This window comes from Taudactylus pleione, unplaced genomic scaffold (genome assembly GCF_031769625.1).
Source record: "Taudactylus pleione unplaced genomic scaffold, aTauple2 ptg001027l, whole genome shotgun sequence".
NCBI lineage: Eukaryota > Metazoa > Chordata > Amphibia > Anura > Myobatrachidae > Taudactylus > Taudactylus pleione.
In genome coordinates, this window is record NW_028285428.1 from 1,774,416 (window position 1) to 1,790,615 (window position 16,200).

Here is a 16,200-nt window from a genome sequence, read left to right on the forward strand (position 1 = left end):
TGCTGTCACGCTGTGTGATGGAGTATGCTGTCACTGCAGTGCAGTTCTTATGGTGCGTACACACTAGACGATATGCTCCCTGAGCGATAGCGTCTAGTATGTCCCCGGCAGGGTGTGCTCAATGTCGTTCATGACATTGAGCACACCCGCTAAACGATATCATTAACGATATCGTTCAGTGCCGGGCTCTCTTCCCCCATTCCCTAACATGCAGCAACCTGATGACATCGTCAGGTTGGCCTGCATGTTAACCCGATGATTAAAAATGGACGATAAAGTGGACGACATCGTTATCGTTCAGTCGTCCACTTTAATCGCCCAGTGTGTACCCACCATTAGGCTGCCGGCTGTAATCAGGAGTCAGCCACGGAGGGTCCACAGTGGCCAGGAATGTTTTTGGCAGTGTGGGGTCCCCAATGTGTGGGGGCCCCTGGACGACCACCCCGTATGCCTCGCCTGGCCCTGAGACTACCAGTAAGCTTCCACAAATCTGATTCAGTGAGCAGTAGCCCCACCCACCAGTTGCCAGTGTGCATGTGACTTGTGCACAACCTAGCCTGCTGGTCAGGTTCAGCTTCACTGTAGGGATGGCCATTGGTGTGGGATTACCATTGATGGTTTCACCAACCAATTGTCATCCCTGTTCTTTGACTTATTGGCCCGTGGGGCGGGCCACTGGGACACTGGGGGCGGGATGTAATAGAGATAGAGTCTGCCGGAGGTGCGGGGTGCAGATTGATCTTGATCGTTTTTATAAAGTTGCAGTCATTTACAAGGCAAAGCCGAACTGACTTGCCTCGTAAATGACTGCAACTTTAAAAAAACGATCGAGATCAGTCTGCATCCAGCCTCCGGCAGACTCGATCTCTATTACATCCGGCCCTGGGGGTGGGGCTTCACGGGTGTCAGGGGTCCCAACACCTTTTAAAAAAAAAAATTGCTTATGCTTAGACATCGATGGAGGGCAACTATCTGGTTCTCCCCCATCAATGGTAAAAGCATTCAACATTGGCCATAAAACATCAATGATTTTTAATCATCGATGGTCGATGACCATCCCTACTTCACTGTTAGTTTTGTCAGGGTAGTGATGGAAATATGTCAGCCCCCTGCCTGTCATGGAGAATCAGGATGCTTGCTGTCCAAGCACTAGTTGTTGCTAGGTGGCAATCCTATTCCCTAGAACAGAGGGCCTGATTCAGACCCGCTCGCAAGCGGGTCAATGTTGCCCAAGTGCGCATGGGCACAATGGAGGCGGCACCGTCGTGCGCATGCGCGAGACCCGAATAACGACGGCTTGGCCGTCGTTATTGGTCTCGCACCAAAGGGGGCGTGCTGTCGATGGTGATTGACAGCACGCCCCCTTTGGTGGGCGTGCCAGGGGTGTGGCTGCCCAGACAGAGGCGCTCCATGGGAACGCCTACCGTCTGGGGCCGGCCCAACTGACATCACTAGTGATGTCAGTGGGAGTGCTTTTGGCTCTGATAGAGCCAAAAGCACTCCAGGGCTTGCGGCAGACGAGACCCTACCACAAGGGTTTCGTCGAAAGCCCGATGGTCGCGATGGTCTTGACCATCGCGACCATCATTTTGGCCGCTCGCTATAGCTGTGGGTGGTCACCCACAGCTATGCGAGCGGCCAGGATGCCGTTCCAAAAAGTAAGAGGGACAGCCCTGATTCAGAGCGAGCGCTCTGTCAGAGCGTCCGGCTCTGAATCAGGGCCAGAGGCTCACAAACTCGGTCCTCGAGGCACCCTAACAGTCCACGTTTTAAGGATAACCATGCTTGGGCACAGGTGACTTACATAGTACCTCAGTCTTTTGATTTAAGCATCTGTGCTCAACCATGGATACCCTTAAAACCAGGAACATTGAGGTGCCTTGAGGATCGAGTTTGGGAACCTGTGCCCTAGACCAAAGGCAATATGCAGTTCATAGATTCCTGCAAACTACTGTTTATACCTCAGACTTCTGGACTGCAGTAATCCATACACCTATCTGATCTTGTTAGCGCGTCCTACATAAAATAAGAATTGTTGATACTGATGCTAAGAAACATCTGCACATTGCAGACGCAGATTGCCCAGTCTGACTCAGATTCCCTATATCACAGTCAGAAATGTCTTACACGTCACATGATACTTTACCTGGAGATAAGTTCCTTAAGCAAAGTCGGGACTTCAACTTCGTGTTTGGTTACAATCCCAAAGGAAGCTTTAACAGCGACAGAATCCGAACCATAGATATTTATCCCAACATCACTCATGATCTGATTCCCGTGCCTCCTGTCAAAAGATACATCCGACTTATCTTCGTAGTTCAGCAGCTGGTAAGAACTTACACCTGCATAGTTGGAAAATTAAATATTTGTTAACCAAAATCTAGCACTGGACAGAAATTTACTAATCCATGTCCTAGGGTAAAATGCAAACTCAAACCTACAGTAGGTCTCTTTTATACTTTATTTCACTATTTATAGTAGAAGGAGAAGGAAAGGGACCATATTTAAGCAGCAACAATACTGAAGAAAAGAGACATTTATAGAGGAGAAGATTTAGGGGTCTATTTACTAAGCAGTGTTAGGAGACATAGTGAAAAGTGATAAGGTACCAGCCAATCAGCTTCTAACTGTCATGTCACAGGCTGTGTTTGAAAAATGACAGTTAGGAGCTGCTTGGCTGGCACCTTATCACTTTTCACTCTGTCTCCTAACACTGCTTAGTAAATAGACCCCTTATTTATTTATTAACAGTTTTTTATATAGCGCGGCATATTCCGTTGCGCTCTACAAATGGAAACAACATTAATAGAACAAAACTGGGTAGTAACAGACAGACATAAAGGTAAGAGGGCCCTGCTCGCATTCTTACAATCTATAGCAGCGGTGGCCAACCCGCTGCTCTCTAGCCGCATGAGGCTCTTCTGAGCTTCTAATGCGGCTCGCGGCTCAGCTGACCCCCATTGTTACTGGAAACGCTGGTCTCTAAAGCCATCAGAGGCTAAAGAAGCCTCTGATCTCTTCAGAGGCCAGCGTTCCCAGTAATGCAGTGCGCGAGTGATGTCATGACGTCACCCGCGATGTGAGGAGCCCGCGCGTCTGCTGGATCCAGTTAGATCCAGCAGGCGGCAGAAGAAACAGCAGCAGTGACGGCGCGGCGGGACTCGGGAGCCCTGACGTCGTGGAGCGGTGCCAGCACAAAGGTAAGTTTCATGGGGGGGAGCTAGTGCTGGGGGCACGACTACAGGGAGCATTGCAGGAGGGGAACTGCTACAGGGGGCATTGCTTAATGTGCACAGCTACAGGGGACATTGCAGAATGGGCAGCTACTGGGGGCATTGCATAATGGGCACAGTACAGGGGGCATTGCATAAGGGCCACAACTAATGGGGCATTGCTTAATGGGCACAGCTACAGGGGGGATTGCAGAAGGGGCACAACTGCAGAGGGCATTGCATAATTGGCACAGCTACAGTGGCATTGCATAAGGGCCACAACTACTGGGGGCATTGCTTAATGGGCACAGTTACAGAAGGGGCACAGCTACAGGGGGCATTGCAGAAGGGGCCCAACTACTGGGGGCATTGCATAATGGACACAGCTACAGGGGGCATTGCATAAGGGCCACAACTACTGGGGGCATTGATTAATGGGCATAACTACAGGGGGCATTGCAGAAGGGGCACAATTACAGAGGGCATTGCATAATGGGCACAGCTACAGGGGTCATTGCATAAGGGCCACAACTACAGGGGGCACAGCATAATGGGCACTGGCATTCTCAATGCATTTTATGTGGTTCTGGATTTCAATATGTATTTTATGTGAACGTGGCTATTTCAATGTTTTCTATGTTGCTCTGGCTTTTTCTTTCACTTCAACAGTGAAAAATGTATATTGGGAAGATTATATAAAATGTTTATTTTTAATGTGCTGGGCTCGCCCCCTGTGGGACTAAAAACGGGGGTGTGACACAAGGTCATGCTCCTGCAAATGTCATACCAAAGGCGTGCGCACAAAAATGAGGCGTGGCCTTATGACAGATAAACTATCAGCTCTTTCGATTGACTACATATATTTCTTGGCTCTTGGCCTCCGACTGGTTGGCCACTCCTGACCTATAGGGAAGATTGTGATCATCTTTGTTATTGTCAGGTACCTTTCCTCTTTCCCTGCATTCTCATTGGACGTTCCTCAGTACTTCCACACTGCATTGCATAACATCAGGGGGTATATCACCGGGAGAACCTTAACAGCAGATGCAGCACATTTCTTCCTTACTGTGCCATTGCCCAATCACTCTCATCTCCTATTCACTGCTCTGCACATAGGGGAGAGCAGATGTTTGCGCATAGCAGTACAGTACTTATTCAATGATGTCATTACCCCTTTCAGACATACGACCCTGGAAATTTCCTGCTCAGACCTGGGAATTTCTCCTGTGCAAAATCCCAGGTATTTGGTCGAGACCCCCCTTTCACACTACAGCATCTACCCGGGAAATTCCCAGGTAGACCCCTTTCAGATAAGAGCAGGGTTTTTTAGATTACCTGCCTCTCCTCTGCCGTCTGCCCCTCCTAGCCTATGCCCTCTCCGGCTGCCGCTGATGAGGTCATCAAAATGCAGCAAGCAGCCGGCTAATCCCAATCCAGCCATTTTTTATTTTATTTAATTTTATTAATAAATTATTTGTTTTATCCCCTATTTGCCATCCCCCCCCAATGGGGAAGAAATAGAACCCCTTCCGTTTATGTAGTGCCCCGGTGGTCCAGCGGGAGTGCGGGTGGCCCGCTGTGCCAAAGACCTCCAGCGGGTGTCCCCGGCGTCCGGCTGGGGTTCTCTGTGTCGCGATCTACAGCGACACAGCCACTGGCATCGTTGAGCATCGTATAGGCGTCCTGGGTTGCCAACTGAAAGCAGCAGCGCTGAGCGTCCCGGGATTCTCTTTATGTCTGAAAGGGGTACAAGTGACAGTTTTCTCTGCCTGTAATTTTGACCTATATGCTCCGAGTGGTTTTTTCTCTTCACAGTTAACACATATTTCGCCTAAAATACATTCTCACATTTATGTTACATACACTACTCTTAATTCACTTCTTTTTTTATTTTAGGGCCTGATTCATCACAATTCGCAACTGCAACAGCATACGCAGATTGGCCGATGGTGCGTATGCACCACAGTGCGCATGCACCAGCCAGTATTGCGATCGCACTGCGATCACTTACACAGTTACAAAGCTATCGCAAAGTGAGTGACGGGAGGTCAGCATTTGGGGGTGGTGACGGGGAAGTGGCCGGAGAAACGCAGGCGTGCCTGTCCATTTGAACGCCGTTTTCTGGGTGTGCATAAATTAGCCACTGGGATGCCATTTGCAGCTTGAGTACTCACTTTGTGTGATGAGACGTGCAATTTCTGAGACAGGTCAGACCTGCTGTAATTCTGTGTGAGGGTCCGATGTTACTGATGTATACGCAGGACTGCCAGATCTTACGGATGTGCAAAAGCGGTATTGGGCGTCTCTATGCTGGCTCAGCAGTTGCAGACATTAGCATATTTTTGCGGCAGAACTGAATGTGTAATCGCAGCTGCGATCGTAATAGCCATCTGTAATGAATCAGGCCCTTAATATGCAAACACCCTTTTCTCCTACTTGGATTTTACATTAGTGAGTCAAAGGGAGTTTTCATTTATACATTGCCATTCTGTGCCTCATTATCTTATGCAATATTGGTAAAAATTACTACTACTTATATATTGTTTCCTTTTGTTCTCATGTCCTTAATAACGGTATGGATAGTACTACAACCAATATTTTAAACGTAACTTGGAATAAAATGTATATGTTTTGACACAATCATTACTAATTAGAGTGTGTCCCTTCCCTTCCCCCCTGCACTCTTCCTTTCCCCCGTGCACTCTTCCTTTCCCCCCTGCACTCTTCCTTTCCCCCCTGCACTCTTCCTTTCCCCCGTGCACTCTTCCTTTCCCCCCTGCACTCTTCCTTTCCCCCGTGCACTCTTCCTTTCCCCCCTGCACTCTTCCTTTCCCCCGTGCACTCTTCCTTTCCCCCCTGCACTCTTCCTTTCCCCCGTGCACTCTTCCTTTCCCCCCTGCACGCTTCCTTTCCCCCCTGTACTCTTCCTTTCCCCCCTGCACTCTTCCTTTCCCCCGTGTTTAAAGTAAATCACAGATATTTTTCTGCAAATTGCAAGATGAGAAACCAAGCTGCTGGAGATGTGTGGTGGGTTTAAAACCCACACATCCTAATGATTATTTAGAATTGGGGCCAGTCCCCTGGGGGAGAAGGGATGGCAAACTAACGGCCCAATAGCAATGGACTCTTTCTGCTGTTGCTCTCGACACCAGGGTGATAACATAATAGATGCCACCATAATAAATTAAATAATGGTTATTTTGCTAGATGTTTATAAAAAAATAAAAAAGTGGTCCCATAAACAAAATAAATTAAATTGTGGTCCCTTCAAAAAAAAACAAAAGAAACAAAAAAATAGACTGTCCAGTTAGTTTACATCCAGACAGCCAATCAGGAGCTTGGGAGGGAGGACCTCCAGGACCAGATGGTAATCACCAGGGCCGGACTGGCCATCGGGCACTTCTGGCAAATGCCAGAAGGGCAAACAGCGCTCTTGAAATATATATTAAAAAATATTTAATAAATATAGTAGAATCACATAGTTAAATATAAAATAGTAAATGAATAACACACATCTAATCAGTCCTGATCATACAGATAACGAGTAAATGTCCATATGAATGGAGGTGATACGTGAAAGATAGATATCCAGCAGGATATTTACCCAGTCCAATGTCCACAGCGGTGTGGGGTCGTGGGGTCCACGAGGATGTATATGGATCTCGTGGTTGTCCATTTGGGCGTGTCTTTTTAGAGAATAAGCTTATTTTGCCATTTTTATAATCATCTGTGTCCCTCTTAAATTTCTTACATTTGTTAATTGCTAACATCTGTCCAAAATTCAATATTTTATCAGTCAAAATCTGGTCCCTTTCTGCATATTCTTTAAGTTGGTCATAGGGTTCTAATTTCTATTTTAGAATATCGATCTTTTCCTTTAACTCTTTCACCTTTAACATACGAAATTCAATAACCAATTCTATTAATGCAAAAGAACATTTATCCAATACTGTGTCCCATTTCGTTTGAAATGCTTGTGCATCCCCAAATATTGAAGGTTTGGTGATGCGTAAACCTCTGGGGATGATTTGATGTTCAGTGTATTTCTGTAAGTTATCCAACCAATCTTTAGTTTCAGATTTAAGAAAATCCTCCAGGAGGTAAAAATCCTCATTTAAATTATAGTCATCATTAGTGGTTTCTGCCACTTTATCAGAATCCCAATTATACCTCTTTTCCACCAAAAACCCAGGTCCGACCTGGGTTTATGGACATGGTTCCAACCCTGGTCAGACCCAGGTCAGACCCATTTACACTGCAGCTTCGATCTGGGTTACTCCCAGGTCAACCCTGTTCACACTGAACTCAGGACTGCCCTGCTAAACCTGTGAGGTCATAAAAAGTGGGAGGTGAATGCCCCACAACCACCAATCAACTCATTTTAGGCATGACCCAGGTCAGATAACCCGGGTTGAACCGTTTACACTGCACCATTACCCAGGTCCATCCTGGGTCCAACACTGGTAGCTACCTGGGTTGGATTGCTGGGTCACTTGACCTGGGTTATTTTTCAGGAACCCTTTTACACTGAGCTGCGACCCGGGTAGACCCAGCAAAAACCCAGGTTTTTGCTCTGGTGTTAAAGGGGTATTAGTAAGAAAGGTCTGTCTCCTATTTTGTCTCTGTTCAAAGTTAACAAAACACCCCATAATTGCAGCTCCAAATAGACTCAAGAATATCACACAAAAAAACCCAGTATTACTACTGATGGAGCGCTAATAAGTGGGTGTATATCATAGAAAGTTAAATAATGAGCAGCTGTAAATATGAGGATAGTCAGTCCTCAACTGATACAGTAAACACACAAACAAGGATAAACAGCGCTCTTGAAATATATATTAAAAAATATTTAATAAATATAGTAGAATCACATAGTTAAATATAAAATAGTAAATGAATAACACACATCTAATCAGTCCTGATCATACAGATAACGAGTAAATGTCCATATGAATGGAGGTGATACGTGAAAGATAGATATCCAGCAGGATATTTACCCAGTCCAATGTCCACAGCGGTGTGGGGTCCGTATAGTAATTGCAATTATAGTAGGTGCAATGGGTATCCCAGACCACAAATAAATATAGAACGTGATACGGGTGTATATAGGACACAGTATTTGAAATAGTCACATTTTGTCAAACAAAAACAACATACAGATCGTCTAAATATAATCACTTCTCCTGACCCAGAAACGTGTTCCTTGGATTATATTGATACACCAAGCAGGTTACGACTCCAGCCTATTATTGGACCGGTGCCGTGGGGACCTTATTGTGCGAATCGCTGCAACCGCTAATTGGACCCTGCCATATTTCGACACCGGACCTGTCCCAACAAGTTCTATATTTATTTGTGGTCTGTGATACCCATTGCACCTACTATAATTGCAATTACTATACGGACCCCACACCGCTGTGGACATTGGACTGGGTAAAAATCCTGCTGGATATCTATCTTTCACGTATCACCTCCATTCATATGGACATTTACTCGTTATCTGTATGATCAGGACTGATTAGATGTGTGTTATTCATTTACTATTTTATATTTAACTATGTGATTCTACTATATTTATTAAATATTTTTTTATATATTTCAAGAGCGCTGTTTATCCTTGTTTGTGTGCTTACTGTATCAATTGAGGACTGACTATCCTCATATTTACAGCTGCTCATTATTTAACTTTCTATGATATACACCCACTTATTAGCGCTCCATCAGTAGTAATACTGGGGTTTTTTTGTGAAATGCCAGAAGGGCCAATGGTCAAGTGTGCCAGTCTTGCTATAAAAAATGTCTTTCCCAAAATGGCTGCTGCCTAAAAGAAGACATTTATTTCACATAAAGAACAGAAACGATACTAGAGATCCTGCTAGTCCTCTAATGTCCACTGGCCATGTTCTGCCAGAGGACACTAGAGAATCAGCAGGATCTCTAGTAACAGGTACTGTCTGACACACACACACACACCCCCCCCCCTGCTTTGTGTGAAGAACTGGAAGTGCCGAAGAGGAGCAGCAGTGCAGGAGGAAACCCAATGCGACAGCTGTATCTCCTGGAACCTGAAGTTGAGAGGAGAGGGGGCACTACCAAACACTATTAGGTAAGTGTGTGCACCTTATTTTCTTTTTAAATCTGTTGTTCTTTACCCTAATGACAGACAGCTTTATATGTATAATAACTGTATCTCCCCCTCAGTGTCCCAGCCCTCACCCTCTCTGTAACCCCCCTCAGTGTCCCAGCCCCCACCCTCCCTGTAACTCCCAATCAGTGTCCCATCCCCCACCCCCTCTGTAACCCCCCTCAGTGTCCCAGCCCCCACCCTCCCTGTAACCCCCAATCAATGTCCCGGCCCCCACCCTCCCTGTAACCCACCTCAATGTCACAGCCCCCACCGTCACTGTAACCCCCTCAGTGTCCCAGCCCTCACCTTTCCTGTATCTCCCCCTCAGTGTCCCAGCACTTAACCTTCCTGTACCTCCCCTCACCCTCACTGTAACTCCCCCTCAGTGTCTCTGCCCTCACCCTCCCTGTAACTCACCTCAGTGTCCCTGCCCTCACCCTCACTGTAACCCCCCCTCAGTGATTCAGCCCCACCCTCCCTGTAACCCCCAACCAGTGTCCCAGCCCCAAGCCTCCCTGTAACCCCCAATCAGTGTCCCAGCCCTCACCCTCCCTGTATTCTCACCCTCCCTGTAACACCCTTCAGTGTCCCCGTCCTCACCCTCCCTGTAACACCCTTCAGTGTTCCTGTCCTCACCCTCCCTTTAACCCCCAATCAGGGCACCACTGTCGGTTGTAGTGTGACGAAGGGGCACTACTGTGTGGTATAATTTGAATTGGGAGTACCATTGTGTGGTTACGCCCCTTCCAAGCAAGCCAACACCTGTTTTTTTTCGGCGCTCGCCTTTGGTGCGCTCCCTCCGTGCTTCTATTATGGGGAGCGGCACCAATGCTCTTTATGTACACAGGTCACCAAAATGAGAAGTAACAGCTCTGCATTGGTGTGCACAGATGTCTCCTTCTCTGTGCTCAGCACCCCCTGCCCTAAAAAACCTACAGTGATCACTATCTAATCCTCTACAACTGCTAAACTAGTGCTTGGTCAATTGGGAAAATGCCTTCCCTTTTCTTTGGGTGTGATTATACACCAATGTGGTGCCAGTTTTACCTAACCGAACCAACCAAATACCAAGGGCTAAATGTAATGGGTTGACAGTTTAAAAATGTGATAGTTTTCTCTCACATTTTCTAAACTCAGCCAATGTAATAAAGTCACAGTACATGCAAACTTGCATGTTTTTCAGACTTAAAAAACTCTCAAGAATTAGGGGCCTATTCATCATAAAATAGTTTTCACTTGAGATAATTTCGTTTTCAATTGTAAGCGAATTAATTGTAAAAAAAAATCTGATTCATCATTCCCTCCTTACAAAATATTCACTTTCGAAAAACTGCTCCTTTTGCGGAGACAGCTTTTCGGAAGTGAGATAGTTTTCACCTTCAGCTGTGCCCCCCGAGAATCTCTACCTGCTTTCTTTCAAACAGAAACAATAAAATAAGCAGCTCAGCCCCTATTTTATTAGTGGGCATGTGCAGTCAGCTCCTACAGTATTTTACAACAGTGGGGCTTTCCTGGATTCCTAACCCCTCGGCAGCCGGTGTAGCCTCCTCCCACTGCAGCTGCCGGTGTCATTGCCGGTCCCCCCTCCCCCCACGTCCTCTGGTGAAAGTGCATCCCCCTCCCTCTGCCGATCCCCGCGGCCGCTGGTGCCAGTGTTGCCCCCACCCCTCTGCGGCCGCCAATCATTGCCTGTACCCCCTCCCCCCGCCGGTGTCAGTGCAGCCCCCTGCGGCCGCCAGTGTCTGTAACCAGCCGCCCCTCCCTCCGTATACCGCCACCGGAGTCTGATTCCCCGAACCACCGTGTGGTCGTTGCTGCTCCTAACCTCTCCCCGGCGCCCCTGCAGCACAAGCTCCCACCGGCAGAAGAGCACAGTGCCAGCCAGAGACGCCGGAGGTAAGTAAACACAGCAGGAGGGATCTGAATAGATCCCTCTGCTGCACAAGCTGCCATGTAAACCCCAGAGTGGCGAATAGCATCTCTCACAAGTTCTGAAAAAAATGCTTTTTCGGAACTTGATGAATTACACAATTTCCACATCCCCATACTAAAGTATGGGGACTGTGGAAATTATCGAGACACAATTGTAACCTGTGATATCTCCTGTGTTACATTAATGATGAATGGGGCTGACACTTAAATTATACAAAATTAGGTGAACATTTTATTTTTCACCTGCTTTTGTATAAATTAAGTGATGATGAATAGGCCCTCAGTGATCTATTTACTAAGCAGTGTTAGGAGACTGCCATGTCACAGGCTGTGTTTGTAAAAAGACAGTTAGGAGCTGATTAACTGGTACCTTATCTTATTTCACTATGGGCTCTATTTATTAACATTATTTTTACTAAAATAAAGTGAAAAAGGGTGTTTTCACACCCTTTTCACATTATTTTAGTTTCACCTGTAGTTATTACAGGGCAATTGGAGTAGAATTAGTAAAATTCTACTCCAACCCCCAGTATCACTTATTTTTAGTAAAGCAGATCGCATTTCCCATAATTGTAATGGGAAATGTGATCCGACCACAGTTACTAAAAATAAATTGTAAAAATATATCGGGGAAAGCCCTGTGATAATAACGCCACCTGGAGGTGGCGTTATCCAGGGTCTCCCCCGGTTACCGGGCTCCCACTCTGCTCTAACGAGGAGAGCAGAGGCGGGAGCCGGTACCAGTAATCAGCTGTGTGGTCTAAGCAGACCGCAAGCTGATTGCTGTAAAAAAAAGGAAAAAAAAAATTAAACATTTTTTTTTTTACTTACCTGACTCCAGGGACCGGTGATCGGGCCTCCGGTGATGGCTCCACTCCGGTCAGCTGGTCTCCCACAGTGCACTGGGGCCCGGTCATCAGGTGATCGGGCCCCAGTGCAGCATGGGAGATCACCTGATCGGGAAGCCCGGAGAAGATCACCGGAGGCCAGGAGGATGCAGGTAAGTCTAATGAAGGGAGGGGGGGGTTGCGGGGGGGGGGAGGGGGGGTTGCGGGGGTCCGCGATCGCGGGGGCGGGGCTTAGCACCGGGGGCGGGGCTTAGCATCGGTGGGGGGGTAGTAGCGGTGGTCGGTCGGCGCATGCGCGGGCTCTTAGTCGCGGTATTTTTCCCGAAAATACCGCGACTAGAGTGCGGATGGGATCCGCAGGGACAGAGCTTTATCGCAAGCTCTGTCCCTGCAAGGGATTTATAGTAAATCCCTGTGATATTGCCTGAATTCGCAATGCGAATTCACTCGGTAATATCACACTACAATCCGCATTCAATATGCGGATTGTAGTAAATAGAGCCCTTTGTCTCCTATCACTGCTTAGTAAATAGACCCCTTAAACTCTCATCTAGATGTTTCCTGGTTTGAAAATACAACTTGATTAGTGTATTATTATGAGAGTTTTATGCTAAACTCTAACATTTTCTAAACTCTCACCCTATTACATTTGGCCCCAAATGTCTGACCATGGCACACTTGCAGGATGTGCACTGTTGTGTGTGTTTTAATACAGAGAATAATTTACACTTTTATGTTGTTCTAATATTAATTATACTGTATGTGTAAGAGCATAGACTAAGCAGTGGGAGGAGTCAGGAATAGCAAGGGGAGGAGTCTGTGACAGGAACCAGATGCTGACACCTACGGGTCAGTTCTATTAGGTGCAATGGGTGCAGTGTACCATTGCAACAACGTTTAAACGCCGCCAACAGCACCGCAGCTCGCACCCTTCGCTACCCAAAACAGGATTCGCATAATTTTGCTCGGAGCCCTATGTCATCTGCATAAAAAAAAAATACTGTATACAGGGAAACCTGTCATTGTCATAATGTCACACAGCCCCAGCTTGTTCAGCATGTGGCCGCATTCTCTACAGGTAGGGGAAAAGGGGGGTTTGCGGGACCCTTCTTTAGAAAAAAACAACATCTTGCTGAAAGCACCAGAGCTCCCATGAACATCCCTGGCCATAGGTGTTAGGGTAATAAATGATCAAATTAGGTAAATCCGCTTTTTTTCCCCTTTTCCCTGTGGCAATACTTATCTCAACAAGTCCCTGGCAGACAAACTTCTTGGGGATGCTGGTGCCTGTAGAACTACAATGCAAGGAATTGCTGGTGTGCTGGTGTTTGTAGGACCCACTGCGACCAATGGGATTTAAAATAAAATAAAACATTTGAATAATGCTGAATTGCTCTTAAAGAGCTAGGACACCAATGACAAGTCTCCCGAAGGACAAGTCTCTATCAGAGTGGCTTCATTCTTATTGGTCAGAATGTGCTAAATCAGCTCTGATTGGTTATTAGAGGCTGAACTCTACTTGGGGTTCAGTGTTATGAGCCCTCACTTGGAGACTGGGACGCTGCTTCCCAGCTGTCACTAGGAGGAGACCGGGACATTGGACCACACAGCTGTTTATGATCAGGGGAATTGGCCCTGTGTTTGTCCCTATAAGTAGTAGCAGCACACAGACCCCCTCCTCTCTTGGAGGAGTAGCAGCACACGGACCCCCTCCTCTGGGTGTGTGGTTTTAGTCTGTCCACCTACAGTTGTTAAGTTAAAGGCAATAGCATGTGGCTCACCGCATGCCATTACCTTTATTAATTTCAATTGGCCACACAATATAAGGATCTGACTTGGGCTGGAACGGTTGATCCAAATCCACCAGAGGTATTGTCCTGTGCGGAAGGCTTCTGCTCCAAAAAGCAGATGTCCCACGAGCCCTACCAGTACAGGTTGAGTCTCCCATATCCAAATATTCAGAAATACGGAATATTCCAAAATGCTGAATTTTTTTGGCATGACTCAAATAATGAAACCTTTGATTTTTGCTGGTTCAATGTACACAAACTTTTTCTAAGGCACAAATTATTAAAAATATTGCATACAATGACCTTCAGCCTGTGTGTATAAGTTGAATATGAAAAGTAAATTAATTTCATTTCTGTACAGAAACTTTGTTTGAGCCACAAAATTATTGAAAATATTGTATAAAATTACCTGCAGGCTGTGTGTATAAGGTGTGTATAATACATAAATGCATCCTGTGTGTATATTTGAGTCCTATTCCCAATATATTTCATTATGGTATGCAATTATTCCAAAATACGGAATATTCCGTTATCCAAAATACCCCTGGTCCCAAGCATTTTGGAGATGGGAGGCTCAACCTGTAATGCTTTAGCAGATACTAGTAGTGACAACAGTTTACACTGTCAGGTTTCTCCCAGCAGTGCTACTGCGCATGTATGAAGTGAGTTCATGCTTGCGTATGGCAAGGTCCGGGGGAGGCAGTGTGACCTGGACAGATCCATCTCTGCAAACTGGCCTTTCTTACAAATAGCAAGGAGTGGGGCTCAGCAGCCTAACACAGTCAAGCTCCTAAAATGTTCAGTTTTTGGAGATTGACGATTGGCAAGCCAGGAACATCGGAGCACTAATGGTGAATGGGTCCACTACATGAAACATGCAGAAACAACTGTTTCCGCAAATATAATGGACCCATTCACCTTGATGAGTAGGCCCCTAGGAAACAAAATACATTACATACTGTAGATTTGATTATTTTATATGTTATTTTTTTAACTGGTCTCTCAGTACCTTCCTTTAGAAGATCATCGGATAAAACAACATACAGTATTTGAAATGCATAGCTTGAAAATTGTATAATTCTAAACTATAAAATAATTAAAATATATTAATCTAATCCTTTATCTCATTTTGTAAAGCAATACACCCCTATCAATAGTGACTTACAGTAACAGCTTTTAAATATTTTAATGAAAACTAATCCTCCTTAAGTGCAAGGTTCAAGGCCCCCAAAACTTTAGTAGCAAAAAAAATAAAATAAAATAAATTAAGAATTTGTATTTTCCCTTGGAATTAATTTTCCTTTTTGCACTTGCTCTTTTAATACCACATTATTCAGAGCAGACATTTTCTCCCTGTTATAAAGATACTGAATTAGAGCAAATTCTGCCATCTGTAGAAGCCTATAAGATTGTAAGACAGAACGAGATACTGTAACGTTGCAGCATGCGAGTTCGGGTTACTTTTACCTGCAGAAATTTCTTTGTCTCCGTGAAGAATATCCTTCAGTGTAAAAGGGGTTGAGATATATCTGTACTTTCGGGAAAGAAAACAGCGTTTCTTCTTTATCACAAGGCCCAATGGCTGGTACTTGTCTGCTTCACTAAGGCTGGGCACAGGAATCAACCTTCCTCCATCTCCTACTTGTTTAACAAAGTTCTTTGTGGCAGCAGAAAACATAATAAAACAGATGTCATTTACCCCGGTCCAGCAGTCTGCAGTCCCACCGAATTTAATAGAAAATTACATGTACATTTCAAAAAGAGGTTCTAGCATACAGGGGAAGTTGATGCATACTGGGTGTTTTGTGCCTATGACATATGCTGTGTTATTTCCAGTGTTCTATGCACTCTCATTGACTCCTATTACCCAAGTCAATGAATAATTGAAGTTGTAACATAATAGGAGTCTTTGTTACAGTCCCTAGTAACATACTGTAAGCGTTCCATGCTATCAAGGTTCTCCATGTCAAAAATAAAAATCATTACAATATGGATGTGAGGAAGATGTCAAGTGATCCGATTTTTTGGGGTTGAATGTGAAACAAACATACAGTACAGTAGCGTTCCATCTCGGTGTTATACATTGTTTTCTCTCTAAAAATTGACTACTGCATTTTCACGGTGGGTTTGTTCGAGAGGCTGCGGCAGAAACGCAGAGAAACCACCAGATTTTTTTAAGCAGCAGTTTTCAAACCCGAAGCAAAGCAGCCGTCCAAAATAATGAATTGCTGCTGAGAGGTGTTCTGTGTGAAGCCCTGCAGGGCCTACACGGGTCACTGAGCTCTGTTCAG

At 45.6% G+C, this 16,200-nt stretch overlaps 1 protein-coding gene across 2 annotated transcripts in view; it reads right to left on the bottom strand.

The window, feature by feature from the left end:
- The window catches only part of PJVK (pejvakin), a 42,315-nt gene extending 26,728 nt beyond the window's left edge, over positions 1–15,587 (bottom strand). For both annotated transcript variants that reach the window (XM_088461221.1, XM_088461220.1), the window contains exons 1-2: positions 15,377–15,587; positions 2,147–2,342 (exon numbers count right to left, since the gene is read on the bottom strand). In XM_088461221.1, coding sequence (XP_088317347.1) covers positions 2,147–2,342; positions 15,377–15,587 — 407 coding nt within the window. The remainder of the gene's footprint in view (positions 1–2,146; positions 2,343–15,376) is intronic.
- Between the last annotated feature and the right edge of the window lie 613 nt (positions 15,588–16,200).